Genomic DNA, 21,455 nt, shown 5'->3' on the forward strand with positions numbered 1-21,455 from the left:
AACACTCTTTTTTTTTTTTTTTTTTTTTGTTTTTTTTTTTTTGTTCCTCATCTCCACCATGACTTCAATCTGCCATACCAATGGACAGGTAGGATGACATAAGATGACAACATACTGTCTCAGTCGAGGACTGGCAAGGGAATTGTTATAATGTGGATCCGCCCCAAATAAATAGAAAACTCCCTTCAGCAGGTTGTCTCCCGTCATTTCCTTAGACCCTGCTTACGGTTGAACAGATGTTTTGCCATTGTAGCCAGTTACCACCATTGCTTTATGCACCAAGTCGCCTAGTAAGACAGCGAAGATGTTGTAGCAGAAAGGGTGTATCATGGCTTTGTAATCATTGGAACTGGGGGAAAAAAAAAAAAAAAAAAAAAAAAACCCCAGCTCAATTCATTGGGACCAATCAAGTTTCTGCCAAAATGCTCTTTTATCTGATTTCCCGGCCCTGGAAAGATCTATTTTTGATAGTTGTAGCATAGAAGAGCTCCAGTCGTGCAAGGACGGAGGGGACGCCTCTCTCCAACGTTTACAGATTTCTCGTCGGGCCACCAACATAGAGTAGAATAAAAGGTTATTATTTGAACTTCGGCTACGATCTACAACTCCAAATATTACAAGCTGAAGATCTATGTCCACTATAGAGCCTGTTGAAGATGTTAATTTGTTGGCTATTGAATGCCAATAGGATGTTAAATGTGGACAGTCATAGAACATGTGTGCATCCGAGGCTGCCACTTGACCACACCGGGCGCATGCCACTGGTTCCCCCATTGAAAATTTTGACAGTCTCTGAGGGGAATAGTAAGCTCTATGGAGGGTATACAGGTGGTTTCTCCGGAGCCAAGCTGGTTTAACTATATCCCAAAGAACATTACAAGATGCTAGCCATAGTTCCTGCAAATTGACAGAAAGTAACAGTGAACCCCATAGTTGATCTGGCAGCTGAAATTCTCCGTCTATCTCCTCTAAGATTAAGTTATATAAAAAGGCCACCTCCTTCGGTGCAGGTATTTTGTCAAGTAAAGAAGATTCCAGTTGAGAGCTCCCTCCTAGGGGCATTTGAGGACGATGTGAAACCTCCGCTGTATATGCTTGTGCCCAACTTGAGATTTGTAGGAACTTAAATCTAGAGAAATTGGGGCCCACCTTGCTTACTAGATGTTCCCAAGAAAGCATGTCCCCCTCCACAAACAAGTCACCCCATGTTAGAACTCCAGCATCAATTAATGGACTTATCAATGTATCATTAGCCCAACCCGGAGGAGCAGGGAGGTCCCATATAGGAGATCTGTTCGAATAATATCCTATTTTAGTGGTGACTCTCAAATTATACCAAGTTTTTGCTAGGCCCTGCAACACCTTAAGTTTAATTTTCTTAAAAAATTTGGGGTCTCCAAACTTAAAGAGGAACCCAGACTGCCCTAGTCCTTCACACTGTAATAGTGTTGTAAACATCAACCCAATGTCCTGATTTGATGGTGTTTTTAACAGCATTCTGGCATTTGTCATTTGAAAGGCCCAGGCGTAGATCTGAAGGTCTGGGCCGGCCAGCCCACCCTTCTCCCTTCGACGCCTTAATTTCTTCCAGGCTATTCTTATATTTTTATTCTTCCAAACAAATTTAGATATATCACTCTGCATCTTAGAAATTAATGCTGGCTCAAAATATAGTGGTATGCTATTAAAAATAAAAGTCAATTTAGGCAAAATGGACATTTTAACTAAGTTTGAGCGTCCTAAGAGTGTCAATGGGAGATTTCCCCAAGAGCCCATCAACTTCCTACATTCCTTAGCGACTAAAGTAAAGTTTGTGGAAGTTATCAAATTAATATCCTTAACGATTCTCAAGCCCAGATATCTCAAGTTATCGCAGGGTTCCACAGGCAGCCCAGTTACTGTGCTGTTCCACACCATAACCTCAGTTTTGGTGGCATTGACTTCATAGCCAGAGATGTTACCAAATTCTAATGCCAATTTTATGGCTGAGGGAAACGCTGTATTGATATCAGAAGTCATAATCATAATGTCGTCCGCATACAGGGACACTTTTTTTTCCCAATCTCTAAATCTGAAAGGTATGATGTTATTATCCTCCCGAATTTTCTGAGCAAACGGCTCGATATAAAGATCAAAGAGCAGGGGCGATAGAGGACATCCCTGTCTTGTGCCCCTTGTAATAGCAAATGGTTCGGTCAGACCGCCATTAACCAATATTGAGGCAGATGGATTCTGATATAAGAGTTCGACTGCTCTGCGAAAAGCCCGGCCCACACCGAACTTTTCCAAGGCCCCCGACAGGTACAACCAGTTGACCCTGTCGAAGGCTTTGGTGGCATCCAGCGTGAGAATAGCCAGGGGTAATGAGGAGCTAGTCGCGATGTCTATTGCTCCAATCAGGTCATACGTCAGCTCAAAGAGCTGGCGACCCTTCACAAAGCCCTTTTGGTTGAAATGCAGAACTGAAGGAGCGACCTGACCCAGCCTCTTAGCCAAGAGTGACGTGAAGATCTTATAATCCGCATTAAGTATTGAAATGGGGCGATAGGAGCCGCAGTCTGTAGGAACCTTGCCTGGTTTCAAAATCAGTGTAATCGATGCCTCATTCCATGACTTGGGCGGTGAAACTCCCTCCAACAAAACTTCATTAAATAGTGTGGCAAGAAAAGGAGCTATATCACCCGCAAGATGTTTATAAATCTCGACGGGCAAGCCGTCTGGCCCCGCCGCCTTACCACTACTGCAGTTATGTATAGCAATTACAACCTCTTCTTTTGTTATTGCCTGGTCCAAAGAGGCGCTTTGTTCTGAGGAGAGTGATGGCAGTGGAATGTTGCTAAGCCATGCCTTCACAGTTTCAGGGGAGATATTATTGTCCTCCTGGTAAATAGACTGAAAGAAGTCTTTGAAAGCTGCTCTTATTTCTAAGTCTGAAGATACAGTACCAGAACTAGTTGTAATAGAACCTATATTATTACGTGTCCGCCAAACACTCTTAAGTCAAATGCCAGTGGCGCGGTGCTCCTAAACACACATATATATATATATCAAGAGAGAGAGTGGGAGAGGGAGAAATTGGATATATACCATTAGCCTTGCATACATCTTTGTTTGGATTAATATGAATTTTGCTGAAGTGAAAGTTTAGAGTGAGGGCAAAGTTTTATTCGAGGTGGAAACGACCACGTTGTTAGTACGCGATACCTTTACATCGCAATTCATTAAAACGACTTACTGTAGGGGGTGCTTCGGTATTGGAAATGAATTCCAACACATTCCCTACTGTTGTGCAAACTGGAGTAGGAATAGTAAATAATACTATTCCTAAGTCCAGCGCTACAGCAAGTCGTTCTAATGACCTGCGATGTGAAGGTATCGCGTAATAACAACGCAGTTGTTGTAACGATCGTGTTGTAAAAGCACGCGTTGTAATAGCATGCATTGCGAAATGCTATATTCTCCAATTATATGTGCACACCTGCATAAGCAGTTTTACCATTTATTTTTTAAATTGAGCCTGATATCATCAGATCTACTGATTTAGCCACATTCTAGCATTTGGATGGATGATATCTCTGTGTCATCTAACATGTTAAAAAATAACTGAACATTTTTTTAAAACACACAAAAATGTGAACACCGTGGTAAATAAACAGCCTAAACTGCAAATGGAGGACTCATTTGGTTAGTGAATAGCATTTATATAGAGACACTGATATCACTTTGAAAGGGATCTCTCGGTGTATTTATTTGTGTTCACCTTGAGGCAGCTGCTATGATATGCTGGAGCCAATTCATGTCCATGTTCATCAATCAACGAAACCTCAAAGAATTGAAGGAAAAGGCCATTTTTGCAGAAACTCTATTTCTGTGCGGCCTCCGGCGATCATCTGCCTGGACTGCTTGGCCAGCAATGTAACCAAATAACATTTCGAGTCAGGGTCTCTAAGCCTCAGATACTGTGTATGCAATCCCTCATGGATGAAACGCTCCGGAACATGAGTAAGCATGCTGGGCATTTTGAAGTATGCTGACTTCCATTTAGCCCAAGAAAACAAGTGTCACTTCAAGGCACATCAGCAGCAGAACTCTACCTACATTTTCCTGTCATGTTGCATTATTTGGTATTTGATTTCTCAAAAAGGTCAAGCTACATTTTTCATATCTTCTTCGTCTTTGAAGCAGATCTGTAAGCAAGCCTGTTTTACTTCCAATAAAATACAATAGCCTAATTCAGCCATGTTTAAGAGCTTAGAAATGAAAATTTCTCAAAATATTGTGATGTTTAAGCGTACACTAGGTACTAAGAAGGCGTGAATCAAAGAATTCCTTGAAAACTTAGGAAAGCGTGTAGTGAATCTGGAAGTACAGAAAGTAGACAACCAATATGAGTACATTTTAAGACGAATAGTAAGAAAAAAAAAGATTTGCACGGCTCAGTACAAAAGAATTTTGAACTACCAGACATTTCTCTGCATCTGTGTTGGTGTAAATCCTGCCCTCTGCTGGAGATTGCTCAAAATGCAATGCAAATGAGACTGGTGGTCTCAACAGTGTTGTTTCGATTGTGTGTTCCTCATAACTAAAATATAATAACCCGATTCACACACTTGGCGTAAAGAATTAATTTTGGACTTAATTGACGAAGTTAGTATAAGAACTGATGGAGGTAATTAATATCTCTTTCACATTTGGAAGGGAGCGCCTCTATCAGAGCCTGTGAGAAGTGGAGGTGTTGTATCAACTGTGCAAATGATAATTACAGAGAGGTCTGATTGCTTCTACCACTTTCTATTGTGATCTTCTCTAGTTAAAGCAAAATAATTCCTTACAGCTTAGACACAGGGTGTTGAAAAGGGCGGGGATTGGACTGTTGTGCTTACCTAGTTTTCTCTTATTTTCATGGATGGATGTTTCAAGACGACTCCAAAAAGCATAGCAGTGGTGCATAGGAACAAAGACCCAGTAGAGCCACCAGTGAAAGGCCTACTAGAATGGAATACTGAAATGCATACAGTTACATAGCACAACATCTGCTAACTCAAGGACATCAGCATTTTTGTAAATAAAGGCAAGAAAAATAAGTTTGCAAGACCACATGACACATTGCAAAAAATGTATTTGTAAAGAAAAGAGTAAAAACAGAATGTCATCTTTCTACTTCTACTGTATCACAAAATAAAGCCGTGCAGAAACAGAGGGACAGTATGAAGAAAGGGGCAAATTATAAAGCCCGAAAAAATGTAAATAGGGCATGTGGCAGGTGATAATTTAGAAATAAGAAGGGATTGTAATGCAAGCCGAAGAGCGGTAGGGATGACAAAGTGGTGGTAGACAAAGAGTCAGTAATAGAGGGCCAAAGGGGAAGCCCAGGCTCAGAAATAACATTGCAAAAAAGAATAGAATCCACGAAAACGTATACTTGAGGGGTCAGAAGGTGATACAAATGAAGGGACACAAGGGAAAAGAGTGGAGCAGAATTAGCGGACAAGAAGGAAAAGGAATGTGCAGAACTAGATCCGCATAGGTAAAAACAAAAGCAACTAAGATTTTGCTGGATAGTGGAAACCTCCTTTGAAGAAAAATAGTGCATAGATGTACAAGGGGAAACCCTTAAAATGAAATAAACAAGGAAATTAAAAGGCACTCAGATAAGTATGTCCAGGGCTATGAAGTTGACTAATTTACTGACATGCTTGTGCAGAATGAAGGGAAAAGGCCTGGTGAAAGAAGTGCTAGAATGGGTACATCTTTAGAACCTCTCTAAAAATTGTGTTTTATTCCTGCACACAAAGGAATTGTTAGTGCCTTTCTTTTCTAATATTGATGGGATGTTATAACCTGCAAGTAATTTGAACATTTTAACGCAAGAAGTCCATAAATGAGTTTGCTTCTTGATAGGAACCAGACTGAATAGTCAAAGATACTGGTTAGGTATAGTAAAAGCAATGATTGTTGTTTAAACCGATTTTGAGGTTTGAGTTGGAAGGTAAAGGTCCCTATATGGACAGACACTCATTGAGGAAGAAAAAGTTGTGTTACAAATCCAAATTATTTTTGGGTGAATTGTAACGGAACTGTTGACTGAACATCATCATAAGACCACGTGATTTTGGAGAAAGTTTTCTTTGTATGCATCAAAAGTAAATAAAGTTATATACAACATAAAGATGTACAATGTGGTGAATTCGTTCATAAACCTTGGAGGTTGGTGTGCTGTAAAATATTGTACACAGTTTTATCAAGCAATAATTGTGGTTAATGGGTGACATTTGTCAACGGTACATTGCAAGAACAGTAAACAGACTACCCAATCAAAAACTATCAGGCCAGCTTGGACAAGAATACATTTTTTCAGCTACCTAATTTATATACATCTGTGTTTGGTGTGGTATTGAAAGAAAGATCTCCATTAGGACAAAGACGTTTCTTAGCTTCTCTACAATTAGATTTAATGTGACAAGACAAACACAATCAGTTATAAAGAACTCACATAGTCATTTTGGTGAATATATGGATTTATAGGTAGCTGTAAATTTCCCTATTTATTTTATCAACTGATGCCATAATGAAGTGCTATGGTGAACTTCGATCCCTTTACAAATATTATTGTGTGCCGGCATTGGAACTCTGTGAAATAATCATTGCACTCTTGCTGTTTTCATCCAGACAGATTTTGGAAAGTCATTGTGGAAAATAGCACAGAAAAAATTAATATTGATTCCACGTACTAAGCCTAATTTCTGTCGGATAAATATGTAATGGGAGCTATTTGAACTTGATTCCACTTTATTGTTTGGATAAATTAATTACCCCTTTAGTAATCGTGGACAACTAATACTCGAGTAATTAATTTAAGGATCCTATACGTTTCCCTTTTTTGCTTAATGTGATATTGTTTTCGCTTGTTGGTATTCTTACCAGTGGTTGGCAGTGTTACCTCATCTACTTTTAATTGTTTTAATTATATTTTAACAGAGGAGTTCATCTCTATACTCTTTGGCTCTATGACCCTTGGCTTCATAATTTATTTGTGTGTGTTATTTTTTTGTGTGCGTGTGTGTGTGTGTGTGTGTGTGTGTGGGGGGGGGGGGGTGTGTGTGTGTGTGTGGGTGTGTGTGTGTGTGTGTGGCTGTATTTGCGGATGTATATCTACATATGTGTTTGTGTGTAGACATACTTATACATAACTGTATGTGTGTTTATATGTATATATATATGTTTATGTGTGTGTGTGTGTGTGTGTGTGTGTGTGTGTGTGTGTGTGTGTGTGTGTATGTATGTATACTTACACCTGGCCCTAATCTCTTATACTTTCCTATTTTGTTCCATCATTTTTGTCAGTGATTTTTTTGGGCCCAATGTTTCTCACTGATATTTTTCGGACAATATTATCTTTTTACAATTTAGCCCACCCAGTCAATACTTTATCTTGGTGTAATGGTATTTGCTGAGTGTGATAACTAACTCACTCTTTAACCCCCACCCTCGTTATCAGGGCCTACATAGAGGCATGTACTAAACTTGAAATATTGGGCAATTTATTAGCTTTTATAAAAATTGTTGTTTACTTGTGGAAATGGGTTAATATAAAACCACATATTAGGATACCATCATAATCCCATATAACTGCTGGAAAATAAGGTAACACAGGTTTAAATATATTTAATCAGAAAGAAGCTGATATCACATTTTCTATAGTAGATCTTGCAAAGGTTACTGAAATAGTCAGCACTTAATGGGGTTGACCATGGGGTAGAGTACTAGTACTCAAGGGTTGTCACGTACTCAAATTCAAATGATACGTGTAGCCTCTAGTAACAGTAGCATCTGCTTTTGGCAACAGTAGTTGGGTGTAAGCTCTACTCTCCATTCTCACTTTTTACAATATTTTGCTAGCTTGGTCATTCCCTCTTCTGGATACTAAGCAGCAGAAGTGTAATCTATGTGTATTTAAGTCATTTCTTGCCTCATTTTACATGTTATTCCATCTGCCTCATGCATGATACTGTCCTCAAATTGCCGTTCATTGTCATCTCTCTGCCAATCACCCTATACACTTGTTTGTTTGCCACGCCTATGTTGTCACGAGATAATGTCAGTGAATAATTACCATTTCCTTTGACAATTTCCAGACTGATTCACAAAAGTACTTACGTGTAATAAAGTTACGAGTGCTGAGTCTCTGCACTCCTTGCGGATTTTCTGCACTCGTGGAGAAATCTCCGCACTCGGGGAGGATTCTCTGCACAGCTGTTCTCAGTGCGGAGAGTCCACCCCGTTTGCGAAGATTAGAGTGTAGAGGCTCAGTGCTCATAAATTTACTACCCATTAGTACCTTTGGGATTCAGGCCTTAACTTTAAAAAATCTATTTTTTATGACGAAAGTTTAAGAAACCAATAACATCTTTTTCAATGCAAATCAGTTAACTTTTAATTTACTTTTCTGACTTTGGTCTTGTTTTGTGGCAGCAAATGGGACATCCAGCAGCCAACTTTCCACACCCAAATCCAAGCAGTCTCCAATCTCCACACCCACCAGCCCAGGAAGTCTCCGTAAGCACAAGGTATTACATTTCTTATGCCCAGATTTCTAACAGTTTAAAATCCAGTAATCTGTCAACCAGTCACTTTAGGCTATAGATTAATTTCCACTCATATAATTGTTCCAGGCAACCAATTGTTTCCCCTATCCCAACATATCATTGCTGTTTACAAAGTGGCATGCTACATGTACTCAGCACTCTACCTTCTCTGCCACAAATTAGTACAATAAACATCAATTTAACAAGAACCGAATGCTGTAAGTGATTTTCTGCTATCTGCAAAGACATATTTCTGTGCTTTTGAACATGTAAGCAACGGTTTAATATGTTTTCTTTCAGGTCAATTATCCTCTGTGAAACTGAAATAAATCATTAGTGATTAAGCTCATATTCATTAATCCCTGGTTTCTATTTTTCAATATTCTATTAATAATCCTGGCGGTAAACCAGATAATTTGATTTTGCCTTTCTCGGGTTTGTATCTAATTCTTTTCCTTAAACTTAACCTTTTACCTCTTTTCCAGTCACAAGAACCTTCGTTTATTTTCTTGTTATTAATTTAGTGGGAGAGCCAATCACATCTTTCCCTCCCTACAATCTTTTTCTGTTAATATGCCTATTATCCTTAATCTTTAGATTGTACATGTTCCCAAGCTGATTTTGTATTTCTTTTGCTTTTTCCCATTTTTCTACCTCGAAGTGTTGATATCTTGAGATAATTGAACCAAACATCCATTCACAAACTTTTTGTAGTGTCGAAGTTTGCAACTTTGAAATGCGTTATGATTTTTAAGTACAGCTTAAGAGGCCATTTGTTATTTGGAAACCTAGACTTGAAGCTCAGAAATAGCTTAGTGATTTGACACTGGAACCAGAAGCATTGCCTCTAGTTAACAGACCTTCATTGGTCCATACATGCATATCCAACATGCATAATGTATCAGTTGAAGTCTACTATAGGTCAAAGATCTCAATCGGGAGCGTATCAGTTCAGAAATTGACAAAACTGCACCACATAAAAAGACAAACACTATGATGGTGCAACAAGAAGTGCTCTTGTCTACAAAATCACAGACAAAAAGTTGGGACATGTTGGCTCTTAGGTACCGGCATTATAAAACACAGAAGCAAAAATGGTGATTTACAAAATTTAAATAAATAGCTTGTAAAATATTTTAAGAGCTGTTATTCAGCCGACCGCAGACTGCTTATTAATCTGTTTTCATAATTGTTTTTGCATATTAGTGTATGACCCAGACTTTGTTAAACCAAAAAAAGGCCTGCAGACATTTTTTTCAAATACTGATTTATTAGAAATGTGTAATACCTCACTTATTTCAAAAACTCACTTTGTTTTCTGTGGGTTTGTGAATTAGAAAGTGAATTAGAAACTATTTTGTCCTATAGGACAAAATAGATAATATGTATGCATTTGCACTCGGCTGCTGTTTGTCTTGTCACCTAATTAGTGAAAAGAGTGCTAAAGCGGACAAAGCAGATTTCTATGATAATCTTTGATATCCCCTGTTAGTATCAAAGATTATGGTAAGGACGTTCACTAACTCATAAGGAGTGGCATGTGAGCTGAAGTTGTGACCTTATTCTCATATGGAGTCTTTGCAGGCTTCTGGAATAGATTTTAATGTTGGAAGGGTTAGGGAAAATAGAAGTTATCCCACTGAAGTACTTCTCGTTCAATGAAGAAATGCAACATTACCAGTATTTTGTAGCTTGGGACTACTACCACCTTGTGTTCTAAGACAATGCCTTACCTGGTTTTAAGGATTGGCTCGCCATGAAGATAGGATAGAACTGTGCTCGTCTGGACAAGACTAGCTAGCAAAGTTTCTGAGGCATTGGTTCTTTCACTTGACTTTAGCTTTAGAGCTCACTTGTGCAGGATGCCTTCAAGTTGGGGCATTTAATAGGATCCTTCTCAACACTCAGCTATTAAAATGAAATTATCCGTCTTTTATGGGTGTTTGGAAAATAACAGAGGACTTGCAGGCATAGACATAGCATCCATCGGTCTAATCCCAAAGTCCAAGTTGTAAGGTTAAGGAAAGATTTCTAGTTTTTTCAGATTAACATAGAATCAAAGGATTATCTATGGAAACCAGTGACCAGCATATCTTTCTAGATACTGTAAATTCACAAATCTACTAATATAAATTCTCCACTTCATAGGAAACATTTGTGTAAATGACTCTAACATCTACACTCTGAAAATCCCTCTGGTGAAAACTCTTCAACTGTAGAATGTCTTTCCTCAGCCCTGGAAATGCACTGACCCCTGTAATATCAGGAGTAAATTTGCATGATTCCTGGGTGAGACATCTGCAAAATATTTGTGATACCTAAAAACGTTTGCGATTGTGCATTTTTATTGTATTTGACACTCCCTTTTCTACAGAAGTGGTGAATTTTTCGTTGTGGCCACAACAATTTACGATTGATAAAACTTCATAAATACTTCCTTTCTGAATCGGGCTGTGGAATTGTCAAACACAATTTTCTTTTTTGTCCAACAAAGTAAAATGTAAATGTGAATGTAGTACACTTGTAAAGCGCACAGCTGCCCCAGCAACGTGGCGTCCCGGCGCTGTAGAACCCTTCCTGGGCACCCCCAAGGTGAAACCAGGCATCCCAGTGTTGTTGGGGCCGTAGTGGAGATTAAGCAAGCTATTGCCCAGAGTTGCAGCGTGGGACCCATGATTAGAGTAGGCGCCGAGGCGAGAATTATCGAGTCCGCGGACATTGAGCCCAAGACCCTGCCTCGTTGGGACTTGAACCCTGGTCCCGGGCCTGATGTCTGCTTCAGAGTCTGCCCCTCTAACCAGTGAGCCACACTTCTCCACAAAGAATATCAATATATTTTGTCAATATGGCCGTAAGTGCTGTAGTGGGTATATAAATCGGTGGATTTGATGTCTGACAGTGTGGTAAATTATAGATGATATGGTGGCAATAGTATAACTGATGTGGCAGTGGAACATAAAGGCATTGGCTTCACATTGCTATCTAAACGTTTTGAAGGAAAAACACCTCCTTTTGGAACAGTACCAAATAATTGCCTTGGTACAACTATAGGTTTTCACCCCCACCAAGTTTTCTGCATGTATTTTGTTCAGTTTCTCACTGTATACTTACAGATAACTTGAAACGTTATGCACTTTAAAAAGCAGACTACTTCGGGCAATCAAGAATATGTGAGTTTACTTGGTTTTGTAAGGATACCCTCTCTTGGTGTTGGAAGCAAGATAAACACATTAAGGTTGAAAAAAACTATTACATTTTTATCAGAATGTACTTGGAGAATGCTGGAATCTTTCAAGCCAATCGTAGCGGCCTAATAATAAACTGTATTTTGTAGTATGTGCAATAGAACTATAATAGTACTCCTACAGTATTGCAAAATGGCATATACTCAAACCTACAAGTGTAACTCTCCACATCCACTTCTCCTATATTTCCTCTTTGGAAAGTCTCACAACTTGGGTCTATCCACAGAAGTAACTTACACTTGTGAATATTTTACACATGTAATTTACTCTTTCAATTCTAAGTAACTTTACTACATTTGGCTATTCATATTTTCAGAGTTTAGAATTAAGAAAAAATATTTAAATCAATAATAAAAACTAATGAATCATTAATTTTCAAATAAAAGAGGCTAATAAAACATTTAACAATTAAATAGAAATCTGCATTAGGATTTTTTGGCAGCAATTTATATTTATTTATATTTTTCATAATTTCAAATAAACTAATCTAATTTAACAGTTTTTTTCTTTTGGGGGGGTTATTTTATGTCCCTATTTCCATCCTTTTCTATGAGAGTGTGTTGCAGCATCAGTGGTAGACTGTGTGTGATATTGGACCTACTAGCACTCTTTTTTGGCAGAAGTAATTTCGCACTTGTAAATTTGGCCCCACCCTCTTTTATAGGCGTTGGAGACATATACATCTACACTTTTGAGTAACTTTACACTCGGATTTTGCAAATAGTTCAAACTAGTAAAGTTACTCAAAAGTATAACAATACATTTATTAGTAGTACATGTATAGATTTACCTTTGTGAATAGGGCTCATAAGATTTAGAACGTAGGACTTATAAACATTGATGATAGTGCCACAGAAAGTAAGCACCGGAAGTGCTCATTTAGGACTGGTCTTGACAATAGTATTGGCCTGTCTGGTGTTTTGAATTGTTGAAGAGTTGACGCAGCAGTATTTTACCGCCTTATACAGTGGTAAATGCTTGTTTGTCACTGGATCTTTAAAAAAGTACCTGCTTTTGGTAGAAAATGTATCATCTTTAAAGCGAACAACAGAACAGAACACAATAGCACAGCATGATTCAAAATAAAACAAAAAAATAACGGCACAATGCAACAAAGCATTAAAAAAAGAATGTAGCACTTATTTAACTGCAGTACAACACAACAATACATACAGTGCAATAGTATAGCACAAAAAAAGTACAGCACAAAAAACACATGAACACCACAACAAAACGTAACACAACAAATGCGTACATTCTTATCGCACATTGCCACCTCCACAAGTTTTCATAATGTAGTGTTAATAGCTGCATCCATCACTGCCTTACCACTAAAGACATGTAACAAATTTGTTTTGTGATCTGATCCTATGTATCTGTATTCCAAGCACTTTGGCCTAGACTCACATGAGCCTAAGGTTGCCTTCATAACCCTCTCACTCTTTTGGTGAATAAGTTATTGACAGGTGCAACAGGGGGCACACACAGTCATTTTTTGCTGCAGTTGCCATTCAGTAAATGCAGCTACTGGGGAAGGGAGCAGGATTGCTATGGGGCACCCAGGTGATTGCTGTCACTGGATAAAAACTGCAGCTGCGGCAATGCCTGGTTCCGACCCATCCTCACTTGCCAATTACCGTCCCATTTCCCTCCTCCCCTTCCTTGGCAAAATTTTTGAGCGTCACATCACTAGAATACTCAGTATCTTCGTGGAGGAGAACGGCTGCCTTGCCTCCCGTCAGGCTGTGTTTCGCCCGGCGCACTCTACAGAGTCCGTTGTCCTCTCTGTGATGGACAACCTCAGAGAGGGCATGGATGCTGGCCGGCCCCAGGCTCTGGTCCTCCTTGATTTATCCGCCGCCTTCGACACGGTGGATCACTCCATCCTTCTCTCCCGTGTCGAGGCGGTCGGCATCAGGGGGTCCGCCCTGGCCTGGCTTGCATCCTTTTTAAAGGACCGCACTCAGGCCGTCCATCTGGCCAATTTCTCTGTTCCCCTCCAATCGGTCCATTGCGGAGTACTCTTATTTTTGCACTTCAGCAGATGGACGTCACCATTTACAACTATGCTGACGATCTCCAGTTGGTTTTTAATTTATCCTCCTCCCCTGAGTCCATTCACAACTTTCATTCTACTATGTTGTTCATCAGGGACTGGATAAGCTTTAATCATTTGAATCTTAACCCCGACAAAACCGAGCTGGTGTTGACGGGAGGCTCCTCCAGTCCCTGGTCCTCTCTCTTTTGGCCTTCTTCCCTGGGTCCCCCTCCCAATCCCTTCTTTTTCGGTTAAAACCTTAGGGATTAAACTTAATGCGCACCTTTCACTGCACTCTCAGATTAGCTCAGTAGTTTCTTCCTGCTTTCTCACTCTTCGCACTATCTGTAAGGTGTCCCGTTTTTTTTTCTTTTTGTGCCCTCAAACTCATTCTGTCTGCGATGGTGATCTCCCGCTTGGACTATGGCAACGCCTTGTATAATGGTGTCCCCGCCTACCATCTTCGGAGACTTCAAATGGTGCAGAATCAGGCAGCCCGACTTGTTTATAATCTGTCCAAGTCCCATCATGTTACCCCGCTGCTCAAAGCTCTGCACTGGTTGCCTATCCGGGAGCGTGCTTTGTTTAAGATGGGTTGTATCACCTTCCAGGCAAGGGCAGGGACAGCCCCTCACTTTATCTCTTCTGAGATCAAGGCATACTGTCCTAGCAGAGAGTTGCGTTCCTCTTCACAATCTCTTTTGGTTGTCCCTCGTTTCAAGAATAAGAGGTCAGGTGGCGCAAAATTCTCTACGCTTGCGCCTACCTTTTGGAATGCCCTTCCTCCCTCCCTTAGATTCTCCACCCATTACTCAGAATTCCGCAAATCCTTAAAAACATTTTTGTTTACTCAAGCTTTCCCACGTTAGTCGAAATGGTTCTTCACTCCCCCTGGGTTTTGTGTACTAGCGCCAAGAAACTGCGTGGTGTATGTGCGGTTTATAAATATTTTAATTTCAATTTCAATTTCAATGCTCCCTGGCATCTGTGACTCCTGATGCAGCTGTCATTCAGTGATATTAGCTGTCAGAGGAATGAGTAGACATGTGCCACTGTCATAGGATTCCTTCCAATACTGATTTTAGGAGGTTGCAAAGGGATAACACGTACTCAGGATCAGTGTCTGTCCTGCCAATAAAAGGGCAGTATGGTAACATAATGTACTATATAATTCACAAAATTGGACAGGGCATGTCCAAGAATATTCATACAATTTTGCTATATTGATGTTTTTGGGAACAGGAAGCACGTGGGGGACTGGAATGAGTCACCACTCAATTATTCTGCATGTGATCGCATAAGCAGCATGCTAAATCACCCACCATACCAGCTCGTGATTTCCATGGCAGACACTGCTAATGTTAAGTTCTCATATGAATTTCTAAACCAATCTTTCCATCTTTAATAAGTAATATTTTAAGGAAACATAAACATGTTATCTTCACATTTATTAATAGACCCAGGTGACCAGAGGCACAAATCATTCTGATAATTTACAGTTGATTTAAGCTGTTTCGATGAGCATATGCCAATCAAAATGTATTTATTTATTTATATAATTACAGAATGTATAACACACCGCAAACTCAATTTCCTTTAGGTGCAATCCCAAGAATAGAGAAGAGAGCCCAAGCATCAAAGAGCAATGAAGAATTAAAGGTAAAGAGTAGTGATATGATGCCTATTCTGGTGGAAAGCAAAGCAGGACAGGGTCACAATAGGCAGAGGGAGGTGGCTGAACATTTTAGATTTACAGAGACGGACAAAGGACAGCCTTAAATCCCACAGACCTATAGATGTGAATAGAGAGCAAGTGTGGACCAGTGGATATCACGTTCATGGTTTGAATGTATGATAAGAGTTTGCTTTGCAATAGGCAGGGTCTAGAAGGGGTATGTTCACAGCAAAATTCTCGAGGTTTTCTCGAACAGAAGAGGTAGGCCCTCCGTTTGATTGATTAGTCTGCATCATTTTTTGTTCTTTAGTGCTACTGATCCTTCCTATATTGGTCAATCAGTCTAGATGGATTTGACAAAACCAAAGTACAATAGGGTACAGGTTGGTGAAGCAGGGGCATGAGAATGATTCTGCACTTGCACTACAGCCAGAGTAAAAGTCTTACTTTAGACACAGCATTAACATCAGCGTTTGAAACCCAGTCTCTATTCAAGAAGAGCAACACATTGCAATCAACTCCTATATTACTTTCTTTGTCCCTTTTTGATTTAGAAACAGCTAAAGAGCCAACTTCATGGTCCTGCATATTGTCATAAATGTTGATTTATGTTTTGGATATGTCCGTGTTTATTCTGCTGTCTAATTTTTCAGTGTTTGTGGTTGGTACAATTGGATGACTTTTTTAGGCTAGTCATTTGGATAATTTTGATTAAAAGCTCTATATAAATTCAATTACATAAATAAATATCTTACAATGCAAAGGAGGTGCAATGTCCAGTCTTTCGAAAAATATACATATAACTGTTTTCTCATCCAGTAAATGAACAGAACCCGTGAAGTTATCGGATATTTTCATTTTTGTGCCTCCAGCACATTGGGATGTGATGACTATCTGTAGCAATTAAAGTTCTTGAATCCAGTATGTAAAGTAAATATAATTTATTGTAGATTAATCCAAGTTAAATGATCAATAGATATAATGATAAAAGTCCCACCAGGAGCAGATCTTCTCTCGCTCAGCCTGTCTGCCATCAACTGTCTCTACCTAGAGCAGTCAGGTACTTAACATTCTAGTATGACATCAAACATTCTATTACATGCAGTGGCTAAGCAATGGGGAAATCTAAGTAAGGGAAATGTAAAGCATGAGCAAGATGTAACACATCCCCCTTCCTTATAAAACAACAAATAAAGATAATAGAATAAATTGCATTGCATTCATAAAAATATAATAATTGAACAATAAGATGGATTGCATTTTCATTTTAAAATATAATGACTAAAGGAACACATTACATAGCATTCTTAATTAACAGTTGAAATGCAAGAAGGATTCCATTTTCATATTTAATGACCTTTCAAATCTAAAGGCCACATCCCCTTTCCAAAGAGAAAAAATAAATAAAAAAAAAAAAAATTATCCACTAGAATGAAAATATGGATCACAAGTATAACTAAATAAAATCCACTAGAATGGAAAATATGGATTAAATACACAATAACATCCATAGGAATGAGAATGGATGGGTCAAATAAATAAATAAATATAAGCCAGATAGAGTAACCTGCGGCTTCTCAAAACAAAATAAGTACAATATGAACACCTCTAAACATAGAGCACTTGCGTGGTTCATAATAGCCAATAGAATAACTTGTGGCTTTTAACAACATTGCAAAATGGAACTCCTCAGAGTCCATAACAAGAAAATTTAGCAACCACGGCTCTTCTAAACATCAGCAATTGAACCCCTCAGAGTCCATACAAGCAAATTGAGCAACTTATTGCTCTCCAAAACAATAGAATGATTGAACTCCTCAGAGTTCATATCAAACAAATGGAGCACCTCATAATGAGCACAGATGTGGCTCCGCAAACTACACATACAATAAATCCAAACTCCTCAGAGTTTATATCAAGAAAATAGAGCAACAACCTACCGCTCTTCACAGCCCAAAGCTAGGAAAATGGAGCACCTCAAATAGAGCACCGAAGTGGCTTCCTAGAAAGTACATATTTATAGTGGAGCGCCTCAAACATGAGCACCGAAGTGGCTCCAGCAAAATTTCATATTCAATAAATCCAACACTGGGACAACTAATTTTCTAAAATGAAAACTTCACAACAATTAGAGCACATAGTGGTTTACAACAGCATATCAGAATCAAAAATATCAGCAAATAACACGAGAAATAAAAAAACAAATAGAGCACCGCAACCAAAAGTAGAGTATAATAATGGCTCACTCCATAAATAACTAAACCAGAAATCTGAATAAAAATGATAGGGCACCTCAACATCCGTTGAGCATAAACATGGCTCCCACATTCAAAATACATCATGCAAAGTACACACATACAAAGTACACACATGCAATGTACACACAAGCAAAGTACACACATGCAACTAATATGAGAAGAAATACATTGCAATTTAAAATGAAGTGGTGTCCTCCCAATAAATACATAAATGAACCTTCCCTCTGAAAAGGAGTTATAATAAAAATCTTAATTTCCAGAAAACACCGGTGAACGATTTATCACCCGAGGACATCTCAGAATGGCTGCCTTTAAACAAGTGGAAAGATTTGCAGTACAAAGAAATACGTTGAAATTTCCTCCTTGAAAACAGTTTAGAGGTTATGAATGAAGCACACGGAAATTCCCAGCAGAAAACTTCAAAAGCATCACCCATGCAACTTTCCTCACAGTTGACAATAGTTCATTATGTCAATTAACACTGCAAAAGCGGCTCCAAAACTGACGAAAATACATGTGTGCAAAACAGTAAATCGTCCGTTGAGTTTAATGGACAAGAGTTCCTCAATGAAGTCTACCATACTGCAAAGATCAACAATAGGGAAGAAAACATCATCCAAATACCCTCGGACTTCAGGAAAATCAAGTTATCGGAACAGGAAATAACTTCCGGTTTAAAGGCAAAGTGAAATAAAATTGCTGATGACACAATAACGCTGCGTTGCGTCGCGTACGTCTCATTGCGCACGCAGCTTCCATGGACGGAGAGAAGACAAACAAACTCTGCGTTGTCAAGGTGATGACCACGCTCAACGACCGTTGTGAGCGCATGAAGCATTGCACACGTAAGCTGTCGTTTTTCTTAGTTTTAAAAATCGCCCCAAGAGTTGAAAAGTAGCAAGCATGTAGAAAAGAAGCATCAAAACTGTGCCAGAAAACTTCGGCTTCTAAATACCATAACAGTCGAATTTCCGATGTTCCTTCAGACACCGCAGTCAGTAATCTGTTCAGTAATAACAGAATATCGCCTCCAGGGGCCATGGCAAAACAAAATGTCATTTTCCGATTTCTCAAACACTGTCCATTTCCCAAGCGTGGCAAAACTATAAGCACTGGAGCGCTCATCCAGAAAGTCCATGTGCAGAGCGCATTAATTAGTAATCATTTAACTCTACACTTCACTGCAGCTTGCCTTCGCGCTGTCTTTCAGATTGAAATAAAAACGCTGTTTAAACGAAATTAACTTGCAGCTGTTTAGAGATTCTTTTGAATGCTGTCAACAAATCACGCAGTCTGAAGTCAAACACCCTGGGATGGGAGGCTGTCCAGATGACTGGGGACACTGGTGGGGCTAACCAGGGCGTTTCAATTAATTTACCTTTTCTTTTCAGCTTTGAAAAGTTCCTTAGTTGCAGTAGTAATACATTAAATCCGTCTTCCTTCCACGCATAAGTTCAGTTCTGTACCTCGTCGCCAATTTGTAGCAATTAAAGTTCTTGAATCCAGTATGTAAAGTAAATATAATTTATTGTAGATTAATCCAAGTTAAATGATCAATAGATATAATGATAAAAGTCCCACCAGGAGCAGATCTTCTCTCGCTCAGCCTGTCTGCCATCAACTGTCTCTACCTAGAGCAGTCAGGTACTTAACATTCTAGTATGACATCAAACATTCTATTACATGCAGTGGCTAAGCAATGGGGAAATCTAAGTAAGGGAAATGTAAAGCATGAGCAAGATGTAACACATCCCCCACATCCCCTTTGGAAAGGGGATGTGGCCTTTAGATTTGAAAGGTCATTAAATATGAAAATGGAATCCTTCTTGCATTTCAACTGTTAATTAAGAATGCTATGTAATGTGTTCCTTTAGTCATTATATTTTAAAATGAAAATGCAATCCATCTTATTGTTCAATTATTATATTTTTATGAATGCAATGCAATTTATTCTATTATCTTTATTTGTTGTTTTATAAGGAAGGGGGATGTGTTACATCTTGCTCATGCTTTACATTTCCCTTACTTAGATTTCCCCATTGCTTAGCCACTGCATGTAATAGAATGTTTGATGTCATACTAGAATGTTAAGTACCTGACTGCTCTAGGTAGAGACAGTTGATGGCAGACAGGCTGAGCGAGAGAAGATCTGCTCCTGGTGGGACTTTTATCATTATATCTATTGATCATTTAAACTATCAGAATGGTGTGCATGTGCAACATGGGACAGAGGTTCTATTAAAAGGGAAATATATACAGGGGAAGATTAAAAGGGAAATACCAAGAGGTGAGAATATAACACATTTCCCCCCTTAAAGAAAAGAAATGCATTCAAACATAAGAAGCATATGTAAAAGATCAACCAATATCAACTATGATACACATTTTGAAACTCTTCTGACATTCCATCTTTTTCCATCCTGAGTAACAACACTGTTGTGGTAGACACGCATAACTTTCATTGGCTTACCAAATTTGTTCTCTCCTTTAACGACAAAACCTGGTTTTCGAATCCTGACAACATCACCAACCATGAAAGCTGGTTGTCTAACTTTCATCCTGGAATCATAATTACATTTGTACTTGTCTTGTTTGAGCTCCACTTTTTTAGCCACATCCTTAATGTTCACATCAGTCATTTGTTGACTACTACTTTTCTTAAACCACCAAGGGCATAACCCTGAAACAGGGTCTCTGCCTTTTAGTAAACGGAAAGGAGAGACTTCAGTAGTGGCATGAGGCGTAATACGGTATAACCATAATTTTTCTCTCAACTTATCTTTCCACAGACCCCCTGATTTGCGAGCCCAAACCAGATCTTCTTTGAGGACTCTATTATACCTTTCCACTAGGCCATTACCTTGTGGTTCATAGAGGGCTGTAGTACAGTGCTTGATCCCATACATGCTCAAGAACTCCAACATGAGAGATGCACAAGAAGATTTACGACATGGAGCAAGTTTAAATACCACGCTGACTTATTCTCTAAGCATTTCATCTGTCATATTACCGAAATTACATGGCATGACCAAAGCTCTCAAACTTGTCAGAAAATGAATCTTTTGATGCATTCAAACATAAGAAGCATATGTAAAAGATCAACCAATATCAACTATGATACACATTTTGAAACTCTTCTGACATTCCATCTTTTTCCATCCTGAGTAACAACACTGTTGTGGTAGACACGCATAACTTTCATTGGCTTACCAAATTTGTTCTCTCCTTTAACGACAAAACCTGGTTTTCGAATCCTGACAACATCACCAACCATGAAAGCTGGTTGTCTAACTTTCATCCTGGAATCATAATTACATTTGTACTTGTCTTGTTTGAGCTCCACTTTTTTAGCCACATCCTTAATGTTCACATCAGTCATTTGTTGACTACTACTTTTCTTAAACCACCAAGGGCATAACCCTGAAACAGGGTCTCTGCCTTTTAGTAAACGGAAAGGAGAGACTTCAGTAGTGGCATGAGGCGTAATACGGTATAACCATAATTTTTCTCTCAACTTATCTTTCCACAGACCCCCTGATTTGCGAGCCCAAACCAGATCTTCTTTGAGGACTCTATTATACCTTTCCACTAGGCCATTACCTTGTGGTTCATAGAGGGCTGTAGTACAGTGCTTGATCCCATACATGCTCAAGA

The 21,455-nt window shown here is 39.0% G+C and overlaps 1 protein-coding gene across 14 annotated transcripts in view; it reads left to right on the forward strand.

The window, feature by feature from the left end:
* Window positions 1-21,455, forward strand: part of DCX (doublecortin) — a 414,555-nt gene that overhangs the window by 357,001 nt on the left and 36,099 nt on the right. For 11 of the 14 annotated variants that reach the window (XM_086918434.1, XM_086918436.1, XM_086918429.1 and 8 more), the window contains one exon: window positions 8,473-8,567. The exons of 1 other annotated variant lie outside the window; for it this stretch is intronic. In XM_086918434.1, the coding sequence (XP_086774560.1) occupies window positions 8,473-8,567 (95 nt within the window). Of the gene's footprint in view, window positions 1-8,472; window positions 8,568-15,468; window positions 15,528-21,455 lie in introns of all 14 variants that reach the window. 2 more of the 14 variants (XM_086918424.1, XM_086918431.1) reach the window with 1 other exon arrangement.

Source organism: Lissotriton vulgaris, chromosome 4_1 (genome assembly GCF_964263255.1).
Source record: "Lissotriton vulgaris chromosome 4_1, aLisVul1.2, whole genome shotgun sequence".
NCBI classification, from domain to species: domain Eukaryota; kingdom Metazoa; phylum Chordata; class Amphibia; order Caudata; family Salamandridae; genus Lissotriton; species Lissotriton vulgaris.